Source organism: Poecilia reticulata, chromosome 15 (assembly GCF_904066995.2).
Source record: "Poecilia reticulata chromosome 15, P_reticulata-male-v2, whole genome shotgun sequence".
NCBI classification, from domain to species: domain Eukaryota; kingdom Metazoa; phylum Chordata; class Actinopteri; order Cyprinodontiformes; family Poeciliidae; genus Poecilia; species Poecilia reticulata.
Genome location: NC_088844.1, coordinates 28,856,654 through 28,882,317, shown reverse-complemented (window position 1 = coordinate 28,882,317; position 25,664 = coordinate 28,856,654). Strand labels below are relative to the sequence as shown.

Here is a 25,664-nt window from a genome sequence, read left to right as displayed (position 1 = left end):
AGTTTTTCTCCTCTTATTTTTTGTCTATTGAGTGAAAATAATCATAATAGAGGAAAAATGCGGGTTTTGAGTGACGAAAGACAAGATTACCTGACCTGTTTGGCTCGCCTACCAGCAGCAGACGGAGTCCCTAACCTACACCTACCTCCTACCTGCCTGCCTGCCTTTCGGCTGCACAGCTGCCTGCATCCCGATAAGGAATCAGGAGGGAAAGGGGTGTGGAAGCTGGATCTGGAAGAGGGAGAGAGGTAGAGAGAAAAAGAGAGAGGGAGGGAGAGAGAGAGAGAGAGAGAGAGAGAGACTGAGGGAGGGGGAAAGGTCAGGGCTGCGGGGGGGTTATTACTCTGCCAGAAATAAGGAGAGTTTCTACAGAAGCGCTTTGGCAGACGAAAACAAGGAAACGGAGCGAAACCAACCAGCCTGTTCACCGCAGGTACTTTCCTCAAGAGGCAGAGTGGATTTTTCTCTTTTTGCCTTTTTTCTACCGCTTTTCTCCACGATCATTCCTCTGGTGTTGAAGTGAAGTCCGCGCAGTGGAAAGCAGGGAATTTTGGACCGCGCGTAATTGTGGAGAGTTTTTTCTCATTGCGCTGCGTCAGGATGCGCGTCTGTCCGCTGCTGGCTCTCCTCTGCCTGATGTGCGCAGGACGCGCTCAGAAGTTCTCCGCTCTCACGGTATGAAGGCACAGAATGATTCATTTTATTCCATTTAGGACCAAAAATAATGGTTTGGATTTAAATTTTGATGGGTTTGACTTACTGGTTTATCAAAAAATTATTAAATAAGACCAATAAAGCTGACGTACAGAAATGTCATCTTATGAAAAGTCTGTCCTTGAACACTCAACATTCTGCACGGATGGCAGGTATTTAGAGTTAGCTGTGTCATTAAACCAGGTTTTGGTGCTTTTGACGCAGATCGGCACCAGGTTCAACCTCTCCAGCTTTTCAGTAACTGGTCACATGGAGTGCTGTAAAATGTCCGGAGAGATGACTGCGCTGACTCTGTTCTCGATAAAAAACCGAGTGGACCGACAGCAGCAGATGACATAACACTCTAAACCATCACTGGCGTCTTGAGAAGAAGTTTTTCAAGCTTCTTCTCCATCTGCAGTCAACGCCCATTTTAATTGTGAATTAAAATTGATCTTTTTAGTTCACAATTTCAGCAAGGCTGCAGTAACTGGTGTTGCTTATGCACCTTTTGCCACCATGTTTTCCCTCCACTAAACTTTTTATTATTTGGATACTCTCTAAACCACCAGCTTCTTTAGCATTGACCTTTTGTGGCTTCCGCAGAGGGACAGTCTGCTGGATAACTATAAAGTCCTCCAGTAAGCATGGAAATAATTTAATACTTTTATATAAATCCTACCTTTATTAGTTTTATATATATATATTAGTTTTATATAATCACATTTTCTGATTAACAGAATTTTGAGGTTTTCATAGTAAAACTTAATACATCTCACAATGAGTGTATCTGTACAATGCATAAATTCAATTTTTTTAAACTGAAACACAGAAATAAATAAACTTTCAACTATTTTCTAATTTATTTAAATCCACCTGTATGTCATAATATACATAATGTTCTACCAGAAGATCAAACTCTAACCATTAAAACATTTTTGCAGAAATATGGCACATCTTTTGACATGGCTCAGTGAAAATTCAGCTACAGAATAACAATGTGTTTGAAAAACAGAACGGATTAACTACCAAATAAATAAAAGTGTCTCTTCTTCAGCAAACACACCCAAAATAAGAAATAACCTATCTTTGGTAAATGGTTGTTCTGGTTTCCTCTTGACATTCTCAACATGCTGTAATGTTGAATTATGTTAAAAAGAACTGTAAGACATAATAGTTGTTCAGAAATGCACCATAATTTTATGTTTGGTGCATGTTTAAAACCAAACAATGGCAGTCTTTCATCTTGCATAGCAATCAGCAGTGGCAGATTATGAATAGGATGAGCACCTGCTTCTGGACGTCTTCCCTCTGCAGAACCAAACACACTCCATCAACAAAACGCTGCAAAACATTGCAAAATGCTACAAAATGTTGCAAAATGCTGCAAAACGCTGCAAAACGCGACAAAACGCTACAAAATGCTAATCCCATGGAGGAAAATAAAGATCCCAAGCAAATTTTAACTTGATTTTTCTCAAATGTCGTTTTAAATAATCTCTGCTCAGTTAAGATTATTCCTCATTAGATTTGACTAATTCGGTTATTTCAGATTTTGAAATAACAGAATTTCAAAATTGGTTATTTTGATCACATTTAGTCCAGATTCCCCCGAGAAATACGTAACAGCCCTTTAATTTAACTGAGTTGAAGCTGTTATTCAAATTCCAGCTGGAATATTAGTTTCTTACCTTAACTACACTACATACAATACCCAGACAAACTTGGTCAGGGTGCAGACAACGATGATTTGTCTCTGTCGCCCCATCAGCAGTGACACCTTGTGCGGAGAGCCATATTAACTAGATTAAAAACGGCTTCTGACTGTCATTTTATTGAAGATTCCATGAAGCCAATGAAGAATAACAACTATTTGTCAACAAAAGGTCTTGCCAGCAGTGGCAATTTTTAATTTGGGCCTTATGGGTAGTTGCTCAAGGCAGCAGAAAGGACAGGGGCGCCACGAACTAGAAAAGAACATATTTGTCAGCTGTGCCCAGAACAAGTTTGTTATTACACATATCCGGTGGAGTAAGTTCCCCTGCTTGTTGCTGAATACTGGGAGAGTAGGTTACCTGGAGTATTAACTCTGCTGGAGTTGTTATTACTTATAATTGCATGCATTTTAATTGGTTAGGGGGGCATAACGATGGGCTTGCCCGGGGCACCGTTCCTGTTAGAACCACCACTGCTTGTCAAACTAACAGAGTTCAAGAGTTACAGTCTTGTTAAAAAGATCAACTTTATAAAAAGAAAAATAGGCAACACTTGCCTTAAACATTGACAAAAAAAAACTTCCACACTCAGGATGGTTTGATGCTTTTGATGTGCACATGTGCAGCAGAAGCAGGGATGGACAGGCCTGAGTGGCCGGTGCACATGGCATTGTTTACAGCCACAGGTCTCCAACAGCCTGATCAGTTTTTCCATCAACTGCAAAAAACCCCCCCAGCATTTTGAGAGGAGGTGGGATTTCATTGGCCTGATCAGGTTCAGGTACAGTGCCAAAGAAGGATTAGCAGGGAGAGGAATGTGCTCGGTCATCCCCCCTCACCGCCGGGCCGGCTGATGTGGCAGCCGCCTCCCCATGGAACATTATTTATGGTTTGCGTTAAGATGTCCAAGAGTTATTAACCTGTGAGTGAAAAGGTTGAAATCCTCTCTCTGCGGCAGCGCGCTGAAGCGGTGGAATGTGGGAGGAATTGTTTCACCAAGCCAACGTTCCTCCAAAATTTACACATCCACTCACACTAAATCTGCTCAGTGAGTGGGTGTCGTGATTCCTGCTCCAAAAATGGAATCAGAGGATTTTCAGGTCATAAAGCGGTTGCCCAGGAACAGATGTGTTTGTGGTGTGATTTCACATCACATCACATCCAACAGTCTGATGGGAGAGCTGCAGGAATGAGGAGCATCCCCGTTGATTTGTGTGTTGGACTGATATCGGTGTGCAGCAGCAGCAGACCGACCTCTGACTCATTGTTTCAGTCCTGGTTTCATGTTAACGGCTCAGCAATTTGCTAATTTTGTGGGATATTTTCCAGGATTATTCGTGTGGCAGATTTTTTCTTCCAGGGGGAAATGGGAGTTTGCAACGATGTCTGAAAAGAAGGACACGCACAGAAACAAAAAAAAACAAAACATTTTAATATGATATGTTCTGACTTGGAAAATTATTCATACTTCAGAAACTTTTCCACATTTTGTCACGTCACAACCACATCCTTTGGTGTATTTTTGGGGGATTTATGTGACAAACTACATCAAGATGATACATGGTTCTCAGGTTTTACCAATTAATTTGAAAAATATTCCTTGTCAACCTCAATAATTCAGTAACTTACCAAAGCCACGTTTTCCAGCGCTTAAAGCTAAACATTTTGAGGTTTATCTCGAACCTCAAAATTGCTAGTTCATCCACACAATATACCTCACCCTTTCACAGAATGAGTTGTCAAGACGTATTGCCAGATACTCTCAATTGGATGTTGGTCAGGGCTTTGACTAGGCCATTTTAACAGATGAATATGCTTTGATCTAAACTGTTCCGCTGTATGTTTAGTGTTGATGGCAGAAGAAGTCTGGTCTTCTTCTGCCATTAAGTTTTCTACAGATAAATTCAAAAAACAACAATATTATTGAAAAGTTCATTAATTTCAGTAACTCCGTCAAGAAATTGAAACATATTATGTAGATTAATTGGACTAAAGTTGATGTTTTAACCCTTAAATCCTCTTAATCATGATTATTTACAGCTAACAACTAATGAAAATACAACATTTAAGATTAAAATGTTACTTTTAATCATCTGACAAACAAGGCTCACCTGGACATATATTCTAATTTATTGAATATGACCATGCTTGGATGTTCCTTTACTGAACTCCATCCATCTTCCCATGAACTCTGATCAGCTTCCCCACAGTATGATGCAGCCACTACCGTGGTGTTTGGACTGATGTACATTGTTAGTTTTCTACCACATTTCAGATGTTCTTTACAAATTACTTTCCTTTTGCCACTTTTCCATGAATGTCAGATTGGTGGAGTTGCCACCTAATAGTTGCTCTGAAGACAAATGGGAATCTCTGCAGCTCCTCCAAAGTTGCTACGGGCCGCAGTCATTTCAGGAGGAAAACTTCTTTTAAAAACAGATGGTTGAATCAAAGTTTTATTTAGGAGCATCAGATGAAAGGTTCTGAATCCACACTTGATTCATTTAATTTATTTAGTAGAAGACTAAAATTTAATACTTTTTCAAAGTCACAAAACTTTTACTGTCATTCAGCCGACAGCACGAGATTCAGAATGCTTCTCAATGGACACGTTTAAAACGAGAATAAAAAACAAGATAATAGGGAAAAAACCCTAACATACACCAATCTAATCAACTTAGTTTAAAACCCAAATCGATAAACATTTAAATTTCTCACAGCATATAAAAAGAAACTCTCTAAAAACTTGGAAAAAAAACTAAACTATCTGCTGTTTTTCTACCAACTTTACAAATGGTGTAACATGTGAGGAACGTGTGTTTCAAAGCTCCGTATGGGTTCAGCAGCCATTGTGCCTCCAGAACGCCTCCCACCTGTGCAAAGAGCCGTTCTCTTTGTCCTCGTTCCTCCATCAACGTCTGCTCACAATAACTCTTCTTTCTTCAAACATCTTTTTCTGGTCATTATAAAAGGCTGCTTAGAGGCTGACACTTTCTTCCCTTTCCACCACGCTGGAAACTAATGATTCTCCTTCCTTGCATCAATGTGGGAAATCCCTGCTAAGGCCATTTAGCACATTAGCTGCAGCTCTGGGCCAGGGCTCCCGCTGGCCTTGCAGGGCCGGAGTGTGAGGGGCTTCTTCAGGGGCTGGAAGCGGGGGGCCTCCCAGCCCACGGGGCCCTCATCGGCTCACAAAGGGCTCTCCGCTGGAGGCTTGCCTCTGCTGTACGCCATTCAGCCCCACAATACCGCAGAGCCGGGGGGAGGTAATAGGATTTGATTTGTATGCCGGCTGATTTGGGAGGAAAAAAAAAATCCCTTCCACTTTGCACGTCTCGCCGTCTTTCAGCCGTCTGTTGTTCCCTGGCCAGCCTCATCTGTTCTTTGAGCAGATGCAAACAGCATCTTCCAAGTGAGATCACACAAAGAAAGAAAAACTGAAAAGAAAGAGCAAAAAAAGAGAGAATATGAGAAGCAGCTGTCTGGAAGTAGACAAGAAAAGGATTTGGGCAGATTTGAGTCTCAATATGTGTCCTGTCTTGTATGGAGTGGTTTTCTGATGAATCAGGGTGGAAGCTTGTGCAGTGTGCAGAAACAGAGGCCATTCATCATCATGCTGCAGCGCACAGCAATGAGGTGAACTGGTTGGTCAGAAACCTCACTGCAGCAGAAGGAGCTTCTCAGCACCGTTACCCTCTAAAGCTTCTTGTTTCGACTCATTCTCATGTCCTCCGCGTCGTCCCACTCCATCATGGCGGCTTTTAGCAGGAAACCTGATGGTAAATCTGGGTGGCGGATTTCGTGGTTGGCTGATTTCACGGCTTGCTGTGTTTTCCCAGGCTGTGATCTCGAAGCTTTATGGTAAACCTGCAGGCGTTTTGCGCTCCGCTGTGCGTTGTATAGTGACCATTTAGCAGGACGCTGAGCTGCTGAAAGACTCAGTTAGGGTTGTCAGTCTGCTGGCTGCTGGGGGGCCTGTTGCTGCTGCGCTGAGAGCTGGAAGGCCAACGCAAGCCTTTTGGTCAAACACACACACACAGAGTGGCAACCAGTGCCTCTATTTATTTAGGAGCATCAGATGAAAGGTTCTGAATCCACACTTGATTCATTTAATTTATTTAGTAGAAGACTAAAATTTTATACTTTTTCAAAGTCACAAAACGTTTACTGTCATTCAGCCGACAGCACAACGAGATTCAGAATGCTTCTCAACGGACACGTTTAAAACGAGAATAAAAACAAGATAATAGGGAAAAAACCCTAACATACACCAATCTAATCAACTTAGTTTAAAACCCAAATCGATAACATTAAATTTCTCACAGCAATAAAAAGAAACCTCTAAAAACTTGGAAAAAAACTAAACTATCTGCTGTTTTTTCTACCAATTTACAAATGGTGTAACATGTGAGGAACGTTGTTTCAAAGCTCCGTATGGTTCAGCAGCCCATTGTGCCTCCAGAACCCTCCCCCTGTGCAAAGAGCCGTTCTCTTTGTCCTCGTTCCTCCATCAACGTCTGTCACAATAACTCTCTTCTCAAACATCTTTTCTGGTCATTATAAAAGGCTGCTTAGAGCTGACACTTTCTTCCCTTCCACCACGCTGGAAACTAATGATTCTCCTTCCTTGCATCAATGTGGGAAATCCCTGCTAAGGCCATTTAGCACATTAGCTGCAGCTCTGGGCCTGGGCTCCCGCTGGCCTTGCAGGGCCGAGTGTGAGGGGCTTCTTCAGGGGCTGGAAGCGGGGGCCTCCCAGCCCACGGGGCCCTCATCGGCTCACAAAGGGCTCTCCGCTGGAGCTTGCCTCTGCTGTACCCATTCAGCCCCACAATACCGCAGAGCCGGGGGAGGTATAGGATTGATTTGTATCCGGCTGATTGGGAGGAAAAAAAAATCCCTTCCACTTTGCACGTCTCGCCGTCTTTCAGCCGTCTGTTGTTCCCTGGCCAGCCTCATCTGTTCTTTGAGCAGATGCAAACAGCATCTTCCAAGTGAGATCACACAAAGAAAGAAAAACTGAAAGAAAGAGCAAAAAAGAGAGAATATGAGAAGCAGCTGTCTGGAAGTAGACAAGAAAGATTGGGCAGATTTGAGTCTCAATATGTGTCCTGTCTTGTATGGAGTGGTTTTCTGATGAATCAGGGTGGAAGCTTGTGCAGTGTGCAGAAACAGAGGCCATTCATCATCATGCTGCAGCGCACAGCAATGAGGTGAACTGGTTGGTCAGAAACCTCACTGCAGCAGAAGGAGCTTCTCAGCACCGTTACCCTCTAAAGCTTCTTGTTTCGACTCATTCTCATGTCCTCCGCGTCGTCCCACTCCATCATGGCGGCTTTTAGCAGGAAACCTGATGGTAAATCTGGGTGGCGGATTTCGTGGTTGGCTGATTTCACGGCTTGCTGTGTTTTCCCAGGCTGTGATCTCGAAGCTTTATGGTAAACCTGCAGGCGTTTTGCGCTCCGCTGTGCGTTGTATAGTGACCATTTAGCAGGATGCTGAGCTGCTGAAAGACTCAGTTAGGGTTGTCAGTCTGCTGGCTGCTGGGGGGCCTGTTGCTGCTGCGCTGAGAGCTGGAAGGCCAACGCAAGCCTTTTGGTCAAACACACACACACAGAGTGGCAACCAGTGCCTCCACAAAAGACCAGTGGTGGAGAAAGTACTCAAAAAATTTACTTAAGTAAAAGTACAAATACACAGTCAAAAATGTACTTAAGTAAAAGTCAAAGTACCACATTAACATTTTACTTAAGTAAAAGTAAAAAAGTCCTGGCTTTTAAAAATACTTAAGTATTAAAAGTAAAAGTACTCGCTGAATGCATTACCTAATCACTAATATCATTAAGTGTGCCGATCGTATTTAATTTTAATACATCAGAAATGTGCCATTTTAATTAACACTACCACAGATTAAACATGTTCTTATTGTGTTTATTCTCTGTAACAGTTTAGACTTAGATATGTGATTCTATGATCATAATTTCAGGGATGGAACATTTGTCTCCTGTCCTAACATAGCATGAACTTCATTAGTCACATTTATTTAGAAAGAAATCTAACTGAAAGGGGATGTAAAGAAGGTGCGGGCGGGGTGGAGGATATGCAACCATGGAGCCATGTAGCAGAGTTGTAGTCAAGACCACCGAACCCAAGACCAAGACCAGCGCCCCGCGCTAAATGACACAATAACATTAAGTTTACCTATCAAAATTGGTTCTCAGATTGATCTGAAAGATCCACATTCCCATAAAAACACCTAGATATTAAATACTTAGAACTGAAATATATTTAACCAGTATCAATTAAAACTCACTTCATTCTGTTTTGCTTTCATCGCTGTGCTACAATCCGCAGAGGTCTCCTGCCATCCCTAGAAAAATAACGCCCTGGGCGGTTGCCCATATTGCATATGTCAGAAACCACAACTGAAACATCGCAATTAACGGTAAATAACGTTCAACTATGAACACTGCCCAACGGCGCAACAAGTAACTAAGCAGAATGAGCACCATGACTGTTCTCACCCTCCCTCCCACTGCGATGTTTGCCACCATGACAGGAGACGAAATCAATCAATGAGCAATGAGCATGCTCTGTGTTCATACGTTCAACTTTTACTTATTCAGCGATTAAATGAATGTATATATATATATATATATATATATATATATATATATATATATATATATATATATATATATATATATATATATATATGGTAATGGCGAACCAACCGGACATTGTGGTGGTGGATAAGGAACAGAGGAAAGCCGTTGTGGTGGATGTAGCAATACCAAGTGACTACAACATCAGGAAAAAGGAGCATGAGAAATTGGAGAAGTACCAGGGCTTCAGGGAGGAACTGGAAAAGACCTGGAAGGTGAAGACCACAGTGGTGCCTGTGGTCATCGGGGCCCTCGGGGCAGTCACCCCCAAACTGGAGCAGTGGCTCAAACAGATCCCAGGAACAACATCAGACATCTCAGTCCAGAAATGTGCAGTTCTAGGCACATGCAAGATACTGGAAGAGAACCTCAAGCTCCCAGGCCTCTGGTAGAGGACCCGAGCTCAGAGGATGAAACAGACCACCCGCGGAGGGTGAGAAGGGAATTTTTTTTTTTATAGCTACCGCAGTGTACACAAGAACAAAGAACGGCTCTCGGTGAGGCTTCAGTCCTTAGGACTTAGTAAAGATCCGTCCAGAAGAATCGGATCGTTCCTGAATGTCATATCACTATATTGCAGACTTTGGTCACAACGTTGTCCCATATATGCGACACCTCAGTCAAAACATCCACACAATAATTCAGAGCATGAGTGACAACTTTTTTTCATCAGATGCAACATGTGTCTCAGTACAGCTAGCTTTGCTAGCACAGATCTTACCTTTCTTTAAGCTTTCCTTCCAAGTGACGCTAAAAGTTGGACGAAGTCCCACCGTCTGTGAAAGCGAAGCGCTGCTGATTTTACATGTCACCATATCAATTTATGCAGCGCTATTATATTATAGACAGACATCTCCTCCCGCTCAGAGGAAACCACTGCGCATGTCTGGAGCTCCGCGTGCGAGTAAAGGTGGAGCCGATGGGTAACAACAGACACTAAGTCACGTTATTGCTCGGATTTTACGGCGCCACCTTAAGACCCTGAACTTCACATTTTAACGGAAGAAAAGATCAATGCGACTTGGATGTAACGAGTAACGCGACAGTTTGTAGAAATGTAGTGAAGTAGAAAGTACAGATACTTACTGTAAAATGTAGTGGAGTAAAAGTAGAAAGTCCCCATTATTAAATCTACTTAAGTAAAGTACAGATACACGAAAACTGTACTTAAGTACAGTAACGAAGTACTTGTACTTCGTTACTTCCCACCACTGCAAAAGACACCATAGAATGAACGGGAACTGAGAGATGGAGAGGCTGGAGAATGAGAGGAACAGTGTGAAAAGTCATGAGAAGAGGAAACGGAGAACCATCGGGATGGAAAATGAGACTTTGGATCAAATCACAGCTACGAGACTTAGGGTGCATTCACATTAGCTTTGTTTAGTCTCCTTCATCAGACTCCAGTCTGTTTACCTACCTTTGTTTGCTGAGGTGTGAATGACAGAACAAAACAGCAAACTCTGCTCCGCCTGAAAACCTCTGGGTTCGGTTGAAATGAACTCTGGTGCAGTTTAAATACAGATGTGACTGTAGATGCTCCAAAAGCAGGAAGCGGCCTAAAGTGCAGGGGATTCTGGGTAAATGCAACCATAAAAAGTTTGCTCTAATCTAGCGCTAGAATGAGAAATGGCTCGTGTTTTCTTTTCTTTTTTCTTTTTTTAGCAAAGAAAAAGAGAAATCTTGCCATTTCTAAAATATAACGCCATTTAGTTTTTGTTTGCATTTTGTGAGGAAGGAGATTACGCTCAGTGTCTTCTTCTGAGGTTTTCATGTTGTTCCCTTCAGTGGTTTTAGTGCAGCGCCCCCACAGGCGAGGTGAGGAACTGGTTGATCCAACGGTTTGGTTTGTTTTATACTCAGTTTCTTATCTTTCCCTTTTTGATCAGTGGCTCAGAGCAAAGGATGCAAAAAGACAAATTTATGCACCAACAAAACAGGAAAATATGCTTTAATTATTGCTGTAAAAACAAATGAATGACATTTTTAATTTCAATTTATTTTGAAGATAATTGCATTTCTGGTGATTTCTTTCTTTCCATCATATATATTTTTTTGTCTTTGTATAAATTTACTCAATTTAAAGGTTGGATTTTTCTAAATTTTACTATTTAAAGTAATTTTAATGCATTAAAAATGCATGGTTTCTTCTACATTCTCACCAGAAGAAAGAATATATTTCTTCTCGCCTTTGAAAGGGCACAACAGTGCAGTATTTCATATTCATATTTAGACATCAAAGTTCAGCAGTAGTTCTTCAAATGATGAGACGTGTCTGGATGCTGGGAGACGGATCGTCCAAAATCCCAGTTGGACCACCAGAACCAGCTGCTGGGTTTTTCAGCCGCTCTGACCTGTGATTTTTCACGGTTTAGATTTCTTTGTGGGAAGCCGTTAGCTTCATAGCTTAACTCTCATCATTCATCATAGATTCTACAACAGAAACACCAAACTGCTGCTTCCTTTAGGTTCAGGATCTAAAAGAGACATCAGTGCACACCTGTGATATCAGAGCGCTCTGTGATGCTTTGTCTTTGTAAAACATATTTAAAGCTGATATGCATCGCCTCATAAAATGCAACTTTTTTATGCGTCTCAGCACAAATCCCTCGTGGCTTCTCCTCCGATGTGTCTGAACGGGCCTTTCCACTCTGATCTCCCCACACAAAGATTTATGAGCTGGGCTGACAGAGTGGGCTGTGGGACCCCCCACCACTCCCACTGAGACCCAGGGCGAATCCACCCCCCCTGCCTGCCCTCTCCCAGGTGCATGCAGCCCTGCAGCCATACCTGTCTTCATGAGGAGGGTGGGGGTTGGGGGGGCTGCCACCAATTCTCAGCTCTCCCTTCATTTGTAAAATGTCAGACGCTACAAATTTTCTTTTTATTGCTGATGATCCCGACCGCCCTCTTCCTGGAACAATGTCTTCTCTGATTCTGATTTCCAGTTTTTGTCTGGTTCACGCCTCGGATCGGTGACGGGAAAGACAGGGAAAGCTTTTGGGAAGTGATGGCGGAAGATTTTGAGCATTTCTCAGCACAAAAGCGGAGAAGTGTCTCAACAGGAGGAAACAGAAAGTTCCCGTCTTTATCTCTGAAGGTGACTGCACCTGTGTTGGAACGGGCGTGGAGTTGGATTTTTCCACCTTACCCAGTTCATTATGCCTCCCAAAGTAAAAGCATCGCACAAAAACTGGATGAAAAGCTGAGTGATGCGTTCTGCATTCAGTCTTTTATTTATTGTAGCAGTCACAGCTTGTCGCCACCCCCACGCACACACACACACACACTATCTCTGGGGGTTTCAGGCTGCTGCAGACACAATGGTGGCATTGACTCAGGTGATCCGACGCGTTCTGTCCTTGTTTCTCTTTTCATGGCTGAGCAGGACGCCTTTAGCAGTGAGGCCAGGTGAATACCTGTGCAGGTGTTTGCACAGACAAAGACAAGCGGATGTGTCTGTCAAGTCTTCTGCAGGACCACGAAGAAAAATAAACCTCAGCCACATTTGTTGACTTTACTTTGCACCGATTCGTTTCTGCTTCTTTGTGTCTTAAGAAGCAAATGTTATGCTTTGTTTTCCTCTCACAAGACTGATGGACAGTTTGCACGACGTCCTCCAAGGACTTCTGTCCTGAAAGCAGCTGCAGGTGCATCACAATAAATTAAAATATCGTCAATGCCTTACTTGAGTTAACTGAATAAATACAAAATGTGAAAATCATTCATTATACACTGCACAAACACAAAATCTTACTTTTATTTTATTTTCTAGTGCAAATACTTTACAACACTAGAAATAAAACAAAGCTAACACAAGTAACTTTTCAACAAGAAACAGAAGACTGTTTTAAATTCCTTAATATTGAAGAAAAAGTATTAGATCCACTTTCAGATGGGAAAAAAATCTTGTGAAATAATCTGCGAGTGGAAATAAAAATTCCACTAGAAGTTCCTATTTATTGCTGGAAAGTTATTTGTAACATAGTTGAACAGGATATAATCTCCTAACTGAATCCCATAAACTTCTCAGTTTTTGTTGCAAACTGTAATGATTCAGAGATCTCTGCCTCCCAGACGTAACCCGCTTGTCCAATGTTTCCCTGCTTGTTGCTTTTGCAGTTTCTGCGGGTGGATCAGGATAAGGAGTGCAACATGGAATGCACCGGAGCGCCTCGGAAGCCCCTGTGTGCCTCTGACGGACGGACCTTCACATCTCGCTGCGAGTTCCTCCGAGCCAAGTGCCGCGACCCCCAGCTGGAGGTCAGCCGAGGGCCGTGCAAAGGTCAGGTCACGAGTCACGCTTCAGCACTGCCTGGGGGGGGCGGGGGGGTCTGGAAGATTTGCGTTAGAAGCCCCTTCAGTGTAATTAAATCTTTGAGATGGAGGGTGGGGAGACGGGGGGGGTCTGCCTTAATGGATCCAAGGTTTTAAGTTTTGTTTGCTAATACAATAAACATAAAATGATTTGATTTATTTGAAACTTATTTACTGGTTTGAGTGATTTCAGCTCCGTAATAGTCTGCCAAGACTCACTGGTCTCATCAAAGTGATGTTAAGCTCTGTGCTTCATTCCCCTCAAACCTTTCAGCGTTTTGTCATGTGACAACCAAATGCAACCCAAATCAGAGTTTTTTTCTGCCCATATGTGACCCATATACTTTACTTTCACTGCCGTCTGAACGACCCGATTCTGATCCTTTCACCCCCCAAAACATCTGATCTATCCCACCTCTACATGTGGAACTAATTCAGATCCGTATCTGATTGCAGGCTGAACGGTCATGTTGTGTTTAATCAAACATTTACATTATCGATGTGAGATGTGTGTCATAATTCTGCACCAGAAGGAGCCAGAAGCAGAAAATCAGGAAGTTAAAAATGACTGAAAATTATAATTATGAACTCATAAAAGAAGTCAGTGAAGCATCACATCACAATCCCACCACTCACTCTGACAGCCAAACAGAAGCTGCAGTCAATGCTCCACAAAAGGTCATTCCTGTTATCTGTGCTTTCTTTTTGTTAGCTACTATCTTGTGCTGATACACTTCACTGCTGAATAAAGTTTAGTATCGATCCACAGACGGTGGCATCCATTATCACTTCACCAGAAAACTGAAGGGCTTCTAGAAAGCACAGACTCAGGAAAGCTGAATATAGATGAGAACAAACACAAGATTTTTAGTAAAACAACAATTTAAAACCAGGTAGCATTTTGTTCTGTGAAAAAATATGAGAAACTTGAGACTTTAACACACTTATTAGTGAGGGATGAAAAGCCAGAGAGGATCAAGCAGCTCATAGACTCGTTGGAAGGAGGAAGCCGTTCACCCAACGCTTCGCCCCCCACACCTCCACCCTCTCACCAGCTTCATATACCAGTTCATCGCTCTACAGACTGGAGACAATGCCCCTTTCTTATCATGCTAGAACACTAATGCAGAGAATGCAAGTGAAAAGATTTGCTTTAAAAAAGTGTAGTATGATGGAAAACCGCTCAACGATTTTGTACCCATGGTGGGTTTCCATGGCAGTCTTTCTGAGCAGGCATCTGGACGTAGCTGACAGTGACGCTACGCAAAATAGGGGCTTCCAACTAGGAAGCTGAAAAGACAAGAGTCCATGAAATTGGTTATGCATGCATCAGTAGCATTACCTCCCTCATCTCTCCCCCTGCGTCTGGCCTGAAAGGCCCGGCGACGGAGAGCGGGTCGGCTGCAGAAATAAACCAGAGGGCCGGTCTGCTTTGAAAGCACAGGGATGGTATTGTGTTCAAGGATGGTAAGAGTGGCACCACATTTGTTTCCTATCACCGCGCTCAGACGATGCAAGTGTCCCGTCATTTTTTCCAGACATTTTCGCCTCGGAGGATGACGGTTTTTTAGATTTTCCACTGCAGCTAACTTTAGAGCTCCTGAGCTCACTGCGCTCCCTCCATCCGGAACATCCTGCATCTCCCATCGGTGTCGCCTGAAACACGTGGCCACCCTCCAGACGGAGAAACACCAGCACCAGCAAGTGTCTAGTGGACGCTCAAACGTGTGCCAGCTACTTTCACCCTGCTGACCCGAGTGGTGAATGTTTTCTAACTTACTGTGAGTCATTGTTTTAATGAGATTTGAAGCTGTCAGCCAGAGAGGCACTGCTTGGCAGGCTGCTGATGTGTCACAACAAGTTACCATCAAACTCATCGCTGCTCCACATTTTCCTGAGTGTTTGCACAGCTGGTGCTGCTGGCCAGGTAAGCTGAGGCACCTGAGGAATGACAGGATGAGCCTCAGCCCCGACTGCAACATGTGAAAACTCAAAGTGTGCACAGGTGAAAAGTTCCCGACCCGCATTTTCTGCTGAGAAGTGCTGTAATCCAGATGGTTGAACTTTAAGGCGATAGTAATGCAGACGCTAAAGGACGGGTTTGGTTTTCCTCGTGCATCAGCCCTTTTTTTAGGGTGGCTGGAATATTTGGCTGGATCAAAAAAAGCTGCTTCCCCTGGTAATGGCTTTACCACCAGGTTTTCCGGACTCATTCCCAATAAGACTCGTGTTCCTGCTTCGGCTCCCAGCCGCACAAACATCTGCAGCTTCCGAAATGTCTTGAACCACTTCCCCCTCCTGTGTCTCCTCCCTCCCCTGATGTTGTTTCTGTTTTTCTTTCATGATCTCCAAGATTCAGCATCTCCCTCTGACTCTTTAAGTATGTTGGTTTCATAGTTGTGGAGTATTTGAAAAAAAAAAAAAAAAAGCTACGCTGTGGGCTGAATTATGGCCGTCTCTGATGTTTAGTGACTGTTGTGATTTGTGTTCTCCTCAGAAACATCCAGATGTGTTGCAGAGAAGAAGTACACAGAGCAACAAGCCAAGAAGCAGGCCTTTGTTCCCGTATGCAATCCTGACGGCACTTACAGCGAGGTAATGAGCAACATTGCATAAATTAAGCTTAAATTCCTAATTAAAGCCAAAACATTTACCCAGAGAAGCCAGTTGTTGTTTGGACTTTGCCAAACACAGAGTAACACTTGAAAGCATACTGTTATAGGTTCAGTGCCACAGCTACACCGGATACTGCTGGTGTGTCACGCCCAATGGGCGACCAATCAGTGGGTCTTCTGTCGTCAATAAAAAACCTCGATGCCAAGGTGGGTAAACTCTGAATTTAATACTTTAAGGAATCTTATCATCCTCAAATCCAGACCTGGAGGACCAGTGACCTGCAACTTTTAGATGTATCTGAGTCAAACAACAAGGTCATCAGCAGGGCTCTGGAGTCCTGGACCGTTTACTGAGGAGCCTGATTCAGGCGCGTTGGACCAGAACTTTTAGACTCATCTAAAAGTTGCAGGACACGGTCATAGAAAACTGGCTTCGAGTCCAATCAAAATGTTTTTAAACATCTTGAATCTTTTCTTCATTGTCACGCTATAACCACAAACTTCAATGTGGTTTTTTTTTAACAGACTATGAGATATAATGTTTTTTGAAGCACTGGTGTCATTTATTTAAAAGTAATTGGACAGAAAATAAGGAGCACAGGGGATGGGGGGACATGTAGCAAATGGCCCGAGTCGAGGACTTCAACCTCTGCACATGGCGTTCTACCAGCTGAACTACACAGGATATAAATTTTATATCCTTATATGTACTGGATTCAGTGTCTGGACTTTGACTGGACCATGGTGTTTTTCTGTAGCCTCTAACAGGGCTTCCTCTTTATTCTGGGCTTGACTGTGGCTCAGTGAGAGTAGAGTTTATCTTGCAGTCTCCAGCTTACAGTTTGATTCCTGTCACACATCGTCATGCCCCAGAGCAAGGCACTCAACCCCAAGTCGCCTGTGATTAGAAAAGTGAATCTGAATTCAGTCCATTTAACATTTAGTTCCAACCACATTTCTATAAACTTTGATCAGCCTCCCTGTCTCTGGTAAACAAAGGTATTCCCACAGCATGATGGTGCCACCACCCTGTGTCGCCATGCACATGCCCACTGTGTTCGTTGCATGGATTGTGGCAAACTCCACTTTGGGACATTTTTATTTCACTTTTTCAACATATTTCTAGAGTGTCTGACTTGTAGTTGTCATGGCAACAGATCCTCCAGCCTGAGTTGTGGATCTCTGCTTCTCTTCCTTTGCTACCATTGGCCTCTTGGCTGCTTTTGTAATGATTACTTTTATTGCTCGCCCTGTCTGGGTAGATGGACCTCTGTGTGCTGCCAGGTTGGTCCATCTTCTCTCCGTGTTCAGATGATGGATTGAACTCTGAAGCCATTTTGTTTTAGGACTCTGCTTTAAACTTCTCCACAACTTTCTCTCTGACCTATCGGCCATGTTCCTTGGTCGTCATGATTCTATTCTTCATTTTATGGGTTGATGATATACATATAAATCCCTAACAGTACAACATTGCATTTTAAGTTTCTAAAGAGAGGACTAAGGGATCTAGTTGTAGGCTCAACCCAGGCAGGAAAATTGCTCAACTCTCCAGGCTGCGGTCTTAACAAGCCGGGTAGAAAATCCATGATGCAAAGTTAAGCAACAGAGTTTGTACTGTAAGGAATGTCAGAGTTGGAGGACAGTCCCTGCCACACAACCCCCTAAATAATGCCACATGTCCTGTCTGCACATCCCTATGTCCGCCTGGGAGGCTGTCGGTGTCTCAGATGGTCTCAACCCAGCAGCAGCTGGTGCAACGCAACTTCCAAATCTACATTATAGTGGTTTCCATCAGCTACAAAAGGGTCCAGATGGGCCCCAGTGGTAATGTTGGAGTGGTGCACCAACACAGTCTACCTCTGTTCTGAATACATCTGTTGGTTTTTAGGTTCCAAACAGGACCGAGCGGCTCCTGTAGAACCGAGACCAGGTGAGGAGATTCTAGAAACACACTGACTCCTCAGAAATGCATGTTCAGTCTGTCGTCGTTGGTGTCGTCTGTTGTAGTGACAGCATGGTTTTATATTTGATTGTGAAGTTAACATTAGCAACGTTTGGCAGTAGAAGCTAAACAGCCAATAGAAAGGAAGCAGGACTGAATGATTACCTGCAGCCAGTTGGATCATCTTAACAAATAAAAATATAATGCCTTAAAATCCTCAGAATCCACTATTTAAAATAAAAGCAGCTCAGGTTTTTTGTAATTGTGACTCCATTGTTTTTTAGGTTCAAAACAAGACAGAGGGACCTCCATAGACCCAAAACCAGGTGAGAAAAATGAACTAACCAACACGGTTCTCCCGTGATATGAACTATTGGTGTGACTATTTGACAGCAGGCAGCTTTTATTATCATACATTCTAGATTTTGCAACATTTAGCATTTAATTTCATTAAGTTTCATGTGCCAAGTCAAGAAATGTGTAATAAAAACACAGTCAAAAGGTTGGATGAACATGGACATCAGAGCATAACACAATGACTACCCAAGAAAAAATATAGGGACTAGCAAAGCCTCCATCTTGATTGGGGTATTATAAGGCAATTATTTATACACAAATTTATCCATTTAGGAGCAACAGACAAGGAGGAATGTTTGAAAAGCATCTACCCTGAGATCTAACACACCAGTACTATACCCAGTGTTTTAAAAGTCCAGGCCCTCTGAAATTAATGGCTGCTTGTGACAAAAACTATGATTTGATAGACAAAAGCTCCAGCATCATTAAGGTCGACCTGGGAAGTTCTGCTCCGATTCTCACCAGTATTTGTACTCCAACAACAGAATACTTTATATATTAGCGAGCTGAGAAAAAGTTCTGAGGGTTTACCAGAAATACTGTAAAGCAGTTGTTCAATATTACATCATTCAAACGCCATAAGACCAGCTACTGTGGCAGCTAATGCTACACATTTGTAGTGTTTGTATCAGTCAAACACTTGAAATACAATCTGTTGTTTGTTTTACTCAAACACTGAGAAAAAAAGTAGTCATTATCGTGCATAAACACCCAGGACAAACATCAGGTTCGTTCTCGTAGCTGTGGAATGAACCATGTAGTTTCCTCACTTGTTCTTTCCAAAAGTCTTCGTTTTCTCAAACTTACGGACCTCATTTACTGCACCAGTGTGGAGGAACTTTGAGGGAAGTAAAAGTCGTAGTTTCATCCTTTTCTGCTCACACAATAAACATTTGCACGTATTCCCATTACAAAAGCCTTTGTTTTACAGAAAACAATACATTTTCTGTGTAGAACAATAGCAGTGACGCTCTTTGGTTCCTAACCAGACGTCATCATCCATATGTGGTTATAAGATAGGATCGAATTAAATACTCAATTGTCCATTTGGATAAAGTAGAATATTTCCTTCAGCATCTAGCAAGAAAAGACCATATAAACATGTTCTAAAATGGACAAAGCTAAAACAAATAAACCACACATTTTGAGTTGGATTTTTATGATTTCTTCATGATTTATTACCGTATTTTCCACACTATAAGGCACCTAAAAACCTTCAATTTCCTCAAAAGCCGACAGTGCGCCTTATAATCCGGTGCGCCTTATGCAGTATATGGACCAATATTGAGCCACAACAGGTGTAACAACTACGGTAAGCAGCCCTGACTTCATTTTCCCCGTAGAAGAAGAAGTGCGCGGTGCATGCTGGGATAGTTGTCAGAACGCTGGTTTGCTAATAAAGTTTGATAATACATTTAAAGCCAGGGGGGCGGAGGGGCGGGGGAAGAGAGACAGAGATTGCGGCAGCAGCTTGTTGGTTGGTCTGTTACCCAGAAAGCAGTTGGGCACAATATCGCAACACCAACACCGTGAGTGAAACAATGACTCGGGCAGCTACTATATAAAGTACTCGGGAACCACTACTACTTGGGAACCAGTACTTTACAAACGTGGATGTGTAATAACAGAGTACGGGACAAATTGGCAACCCAAACTACAGTGTCTATTCTATGCGCCTTATAGTGCGGAAAATACAGTACTTAAAGATTTTTAGGTTTTATGCTCCAAGCTGTATATTTGTCAAAATCTAAATTTATTCTCATTCTGTACTTGAAAATCCTTAGCATGACTAATTTATGTTTTTTTATCCACTGATATACCCCACAGAAATCACATGGAGAAGATTTGTATTAAATCTGTTATTTTCTTGGTTTCATTTCGTTTCTAGGAGAGAATTTGTGGTTTACTGTAACAGACCAAAAGCAGTTTAACCTGCTATCTTCACCAGGCAGTAAAATCAACAAGCATTACCTCATAAGCCTCTTGTTTAACATTTTTTACTCTTCAACTTGGTTCTTTTTCAGCCGAAGCCTCAAGAGACACAAGGAAACATCCACCGATTAAACTCCAGCCTAATTCCACTCTGTCTCTCATTAAACCTCTGCCTTTTTCCAGATAAACAACCACTATGATTTCCTTTGTTTCAGCACCAGAAATTGTTAAATCTGCTCAACTTGTTTAGCTGATGGGATTTGAAGTTTTCCCAAAGAGCTTGATTTGGGTTTGGTTGGATAGATTCCTGATGTGATAGCGTGTACGGGTAATCATTTATGTTACTCATGCCAACGTGACTGTGTGCTTTCCCGCTGTTACAGTGTCCATCTTAGCCAGGTCGTTACACATACATCAAGTGAGGAGGAGTGTGGGAAGGAGGGCGAGGGAGGGACAGGGACAGGCTGTGGTTCAGTCTGAACTGCTTGGATAAACAGCGTGGTGAAAAGAAGAATAAACTGTAGGTTTGTGGTGTGCCAGCACCGAAAATAGCTGTGATTGCATCAATATTTTGATTTAAAAGAACCCCATCAGAACCCAAAGCGCTTCACAACACCCAGTGACTTGCAAAATGATTCACTGCCCTTGATGTTTTCCACATTCTGTCACGTTACAACCGCAAACTTCAGTATATTTTACTGGAATTGTATGTGACTGTACATGTATGAACACAACGTAGCTCAGAGTTGTGAGGTGAATTTCTATTCACCCCACTTCTAGGCTAATAACCCAAAATTAAATCTAGGGCAACCAATTGCTTTCAGAATTCACCCAATTAGAGTCATATTATGTTGTGTTGATAGACCAACAAAAAGTGGTGCATAAAAGTGGAAATAATGATTGCTTTCAATTTTTTTTTTTTACAAATTTTTAAAATCTGAGATGCAGTTCTTTTCAGCCCACTTTAACTCTGATACCCATAAATAAAACACTATAAAATCAAATTCCCCTCAGAAGTAAATAGAGCCACCTAATTAGTAAGTAGAGTCCATCTGTAAGTCATTTAATTTCAGTTTAAATCCAGCTTTTCTTCAAAGGCCACACATCTTTCTCAAGCCTCCGGCTCTAACGGCCGTGTGGAACCAGAACCTTTTCATCTACTTCACTGGGTTCTGTGCTGAGTCGGCTGAAAACGCTACAACAGAAGAACATCTGTCACCGACTCCTTACAGTAATCCAACTGAACATTTGTAAGGACAATGAACAGAAAGTTCAGCTCACACAGTTCCTCCATTGTTTTTGATATTGTCATGTATAGGATCACGTTGCACTACTTCTTGGTTCTGGGTCCACACGACTTTTGAACACCACGTCCGCTAGAGTTCAGTTGTAATGGAAAACCATTTGAACCAAGCAGAGCCATGATGCTGAAGGAAACGAGTCTTTACAGAGCTCTGTTCCAGCCAACATTTGGATGGCAAAACTGCAAACCTACCTAAAGCTGGAGTTCCACATAGAGCAGCAGGTCAACCTACTAATACGACAATAACCTTACAGTCAGAGCTACAATGCAAAGGTTTAGGCTACATTTATAAGACCACTACCTAGAAACGTTCAGTATTTTCAGATGTTGATCAGGGAAAAGTTCCATGTTTACAGAAACCTTGAATCTGCAGTAGTTGTCACGCCAGGCCTCTAGATGGCGCTGTGATTTTAGCATGACGTCTTCAGAGCTTTAGCTTCCACCTCACCAGCTTCTAGCTCATTTAGAAAACGGCAACGCTTCTCCGTTTCTGATGAACAAAGTGTTCATGTTCTCCACATCATAAACCGAACAGGTGAAGTAGTACAGCACAGTGCTGTTGTTCTCTGCTCATCCATAAGTATAACAAACCCTGTAGCCATTTTGTACTTTCACAAGCGCATAGTTCTTCACACCGCTGCGCGGAGTGTTTCCAAAAAGTTCTACTCCAAAAACCTGCTTTCAAAAAGAGACGCCATGCACTGGAGTAAACCTGCAGCTGAATCGCAACAAAAATGTGTAAATAGGGCGATAGATCAGAGCAAAAGAAATTTAAATAACGGCAGAATCCTAAATCTGAGAATAAATAATAATAATAATACATTTTATTTCAAAGGCGCCTTTCTGGCACTCAAGGACACCGTACAATAGTAAAAAAAAAAAAACTGACAGAAACAAATTGTCATAATGGAGTTGATCTTACGAACCCACATGCAAGAACACGACCAGAAGAGACGAAAATAAAACAATAATTATTTATTGAAGTCAGGGGAAGGGTGGAGAATACTGGGATGAAGGACCAGGTCTTCTACTGCCGATGAGAGACACAACGTTAGGCACTGCGTGGAAGATGGTGTCCGGAATTCAACAGAGAGAGGGCTTACTTGAGGAAGATGGGTTATCGGCTGGTCAGTGTTAGTTTAGAGCTCGTTGGAGAGCGGACAGTGATGGCGGCGTAGGTTTCTGGTTCCTGTACTTTCTTTTCTCCGGTGAGGTTCGGACGTGGGTCTCCTGACCCGGAACGCTCCGAAGGGGATTCCACCGGAGAAGGATCCACGAAGAGGGAAAGATGAACACACGAGGGGTGGCGTCTAACCGGTAACACCGGTAGCGTCGGGGAGAGACACAGGAGGTAGGTGATCCACAGCGGGGAGACAGACTCACACAACCCGGGGAAACTGGTCTCTGGGAACGACGGGGAGACAACTGGATATCTGACGAGGAAGACAACAAAGAGTTAGCGAACAGCGAGGAATCACAGAGGGCCTATCTCTGGAGCGTTCAGTACCGAGGTGAGCAAACACTCAGGCGGTGAGAAGGAGTGACGCTGCTGCTTATATCCAGGGCTCATTCCCTGTAAACAAGCTGCCGGTGTGCGCACAGGTAGAACCCCGCCGCTTTCCAGGGGTGGCACATGGGTGACATCTCGTGGATGTCCGAGGGATAGCGGCTCAGAGACCAGTGGTAAAAAAAAAAAAAACAACAACAACTAAAGGAAATAAACCAGGACACAAAAGGGGAAAAAACACAGACCCTGACACAAATAAAATGTAACAAGTAAAAGTAGATAAAAATAAATAAAACAAAACAATGTATCTATATAAAAACTATGTAAAATCAGGCAAACCAATTGTGTCATGTGGAAAAGGCAGATCTAAAAAGGTGTGTTTTGAGTTCGGTTTTAAAATGTGATAATGACTTTATGTTTCTAAGGTATGGTGGTAATGAGTTCCAGAGTTGGGGAGCAGAGCGACTGAAAGCTCTGCTCCCCATGGTGGTGAGACGGGCAGAGGGGACAGTGAAATGGATTGAGGAGGATGATCTGAGGGAGCGAGAGGGAATGGCAATATGAATAAGATTTGAAAGATATGGTGGGGAGAGATTGTAAAGGGCCTTGAAAGTGTACAGAAGAATTTTGTAATCTATGCGGAACTTGGTGGGCAGCCAGTGGAGTCTTTGCAGGACAGGAGTGATGTGGTGCATGGATGGGGGTTTGGTAATGATACGGGCAGCTGAATTCTGGACCAGTTGGAGCTTATGAAGAGATTTCTGGGTGAGACCAAACAGAAGGGAGTTGCAGTAGTCCAGGCGTGATGTCACAAGACAGTGAACAAGGATGGCAGTGGAATGGGGAGTAAGGGAGGGGCGGAGGCGGTTGATGTTGCGTAGGTGAAAATAAGCCGAGCGGGTAATGTTATTAATATGAGACTGGAAAGACAGGGTGCTGTCAAGGATGACACCCAGACTCTTTACCTGAGGGGAGGGAGAAACGGGACAGTTATCAATTACAAGACTGAAGCTTTTGATTTTGGCCAGAGTAGATTTGGTACCAATGAGAAGAACCTCTGTTTTATCACTGTTAAGCTGAAGCAGATTTGAGGAGAACCAGGATTTTATTTCAGTCAAGCAGTCAGTAAGCGAAGACGGTGGGAGGTTGGAGGCGGGCTTACTGGAAACATAGAGCTGGGTGTCATCCGCATAACAGTGGAAATCAATGCCATACTTGCGAAAAATATTGCCAAGGGGAAGGAGATAAATAATGAAGAGAAGGGGCCCTAAGACAGATCCCTGTGGGACTCCTGATGTGACAGAGGAAGGCTGGGAAGAGAAGGTTTTGATCCGAATGAACTGAGTGCGGCCAGAGAGATATGATTTAAACCAGTTTAGAGGAGTCTGAGTGATACCAATAGAGGAAAGTCTGTTGAGTAGGGTGGTATGGCAGATAGTGTCAAACGCTGCACTCAAATCAAGTAGGATGAGAATGGACAGCAAGCCGGAGTCAGCTGCCATAAGGAGGTCATTGGTGATTTTTGAGAGCTGTTTCTGTACTGTGGAGGGGACGAAAACCAGACTGAAACAGTTCATACAGGTTATTGTTGGATAAATAAGTGTGAAGTTGGGATGCTACTATCTTCTCAAGAATTTTGGAGATGAAAGGCAAGTTGGAGATAGGACGGAAATTATTCAGATTATAGTGATCAGCACCAGGTTTTTTTAAGATAGGGGTTATGGCAGCAATTTTAAATGAAGCAGGAACTGTTCCAGTGGAGAGAGAGGAGTGAATAATGGCAGAGATAAGAGGGAGTATGGATGGGGCACAGGCTTTAACCAGGACTGTGGGAAGGGGGTCAAGCAGACAGGTGGACGACTTGGATTTGTGTATAAGGGTTGTAATTTCTGATGTTGTTGGGAGCTGGAAGGAAGAGAAGGAGTGGGCTGGAGGAGAAAGTTCAAGAGTAGGACAGGGGGAGGGTTGTGAGCGGAGATGCTGGTGGATCTTAAGAATTTTACTGTCAAAAAATGACATGAGGGAATTACAAAAATCAGTTGAACACAAATATGAAGGTAGAGAGTCCGGAACTTGAATGATGTTCTTATAAAGTGAGAATATTGACTTGGAGATGGTTGAGAATTCCTGTTCACTGCTTGAGCTTTTTTTGAAAAGAAGAACTGGCATAGATTTTAGTTTTTATTAGCCAAGCTGGTCATGCCAAAAGACTTGCAGCTGTAACTGTGTCAACAGGTGGTTCTGCAAACTATTCACTCAAAGGGACTGAATCCAACTGCAGAGTTTTATTTGTTACATATTCTGAATAAGGTTTATCGTTTTTTCATTACTGCCTAATTATGCTCCACTTTTTGTTGATTTATTGCATAATTTGTTTTAATAAAATGGATAAAAGTCAGTGGTTTTCATTTAGCACCATGACATTCTTCAAGGTGCTTTAATATTTCTGCAATGCAGCAGTTTTTACATCGGAACATGAGGCTTTAAACACCAAGCGCCTTGCTTTAAGCACAAATTAGTTGCTTGACTTGAATAATTTTTTCACATTCTGGAGTCATATGCAGCTGACGACTGACAAACGGCAGTAAAACTAAAGCCTTGTGACCACAAATAGCATG

At 42.7% G+C, this 25,664-nt stretch overlaps 1 protein-coding gene across 2 annotated transcripts in view; it reads left to right on the top strand.

Moving 5' to 3' along the window:
• Positions 1-325: 325 nt before the first annotated feature.
• Positions 326-25,664, top strand: part of smoc2 (SPARC related modular calcium binding 2) — a 37,233-nt gene continuing 11,894 nt past the window's right edge. The window contains exons 1-6 of one of the 2 annotated variants that reach the window (XM_008430087.3): positions 326-675; positions 13,196-13,358; positions 15,888-15,985; positions 16,113-16,212; positions 17,894-17,935; positions 18,232-18,273. In XM_008430087.3, coding sequence (XP_008428309.1) covers positions 601-675; positions 13,196-13,358; positions 15,888-15,985; positions 16,113-16,212; positions 17,894-17,935; positions 18,232-18,273 — 520 coding nt within the window. In that variant the 5' untranslated portion in view covers positions 326-600. The remainder of the gene's footprint in view (positions 676-13,195; positions 13,359-15,887; positions 15,986-16,112; positions 16,213-17,893; positions 17,936-18,231; positions 18,274-25,664) is intronic. The other variant, XM_008430088.3, reaches the window with a different exon arrangement.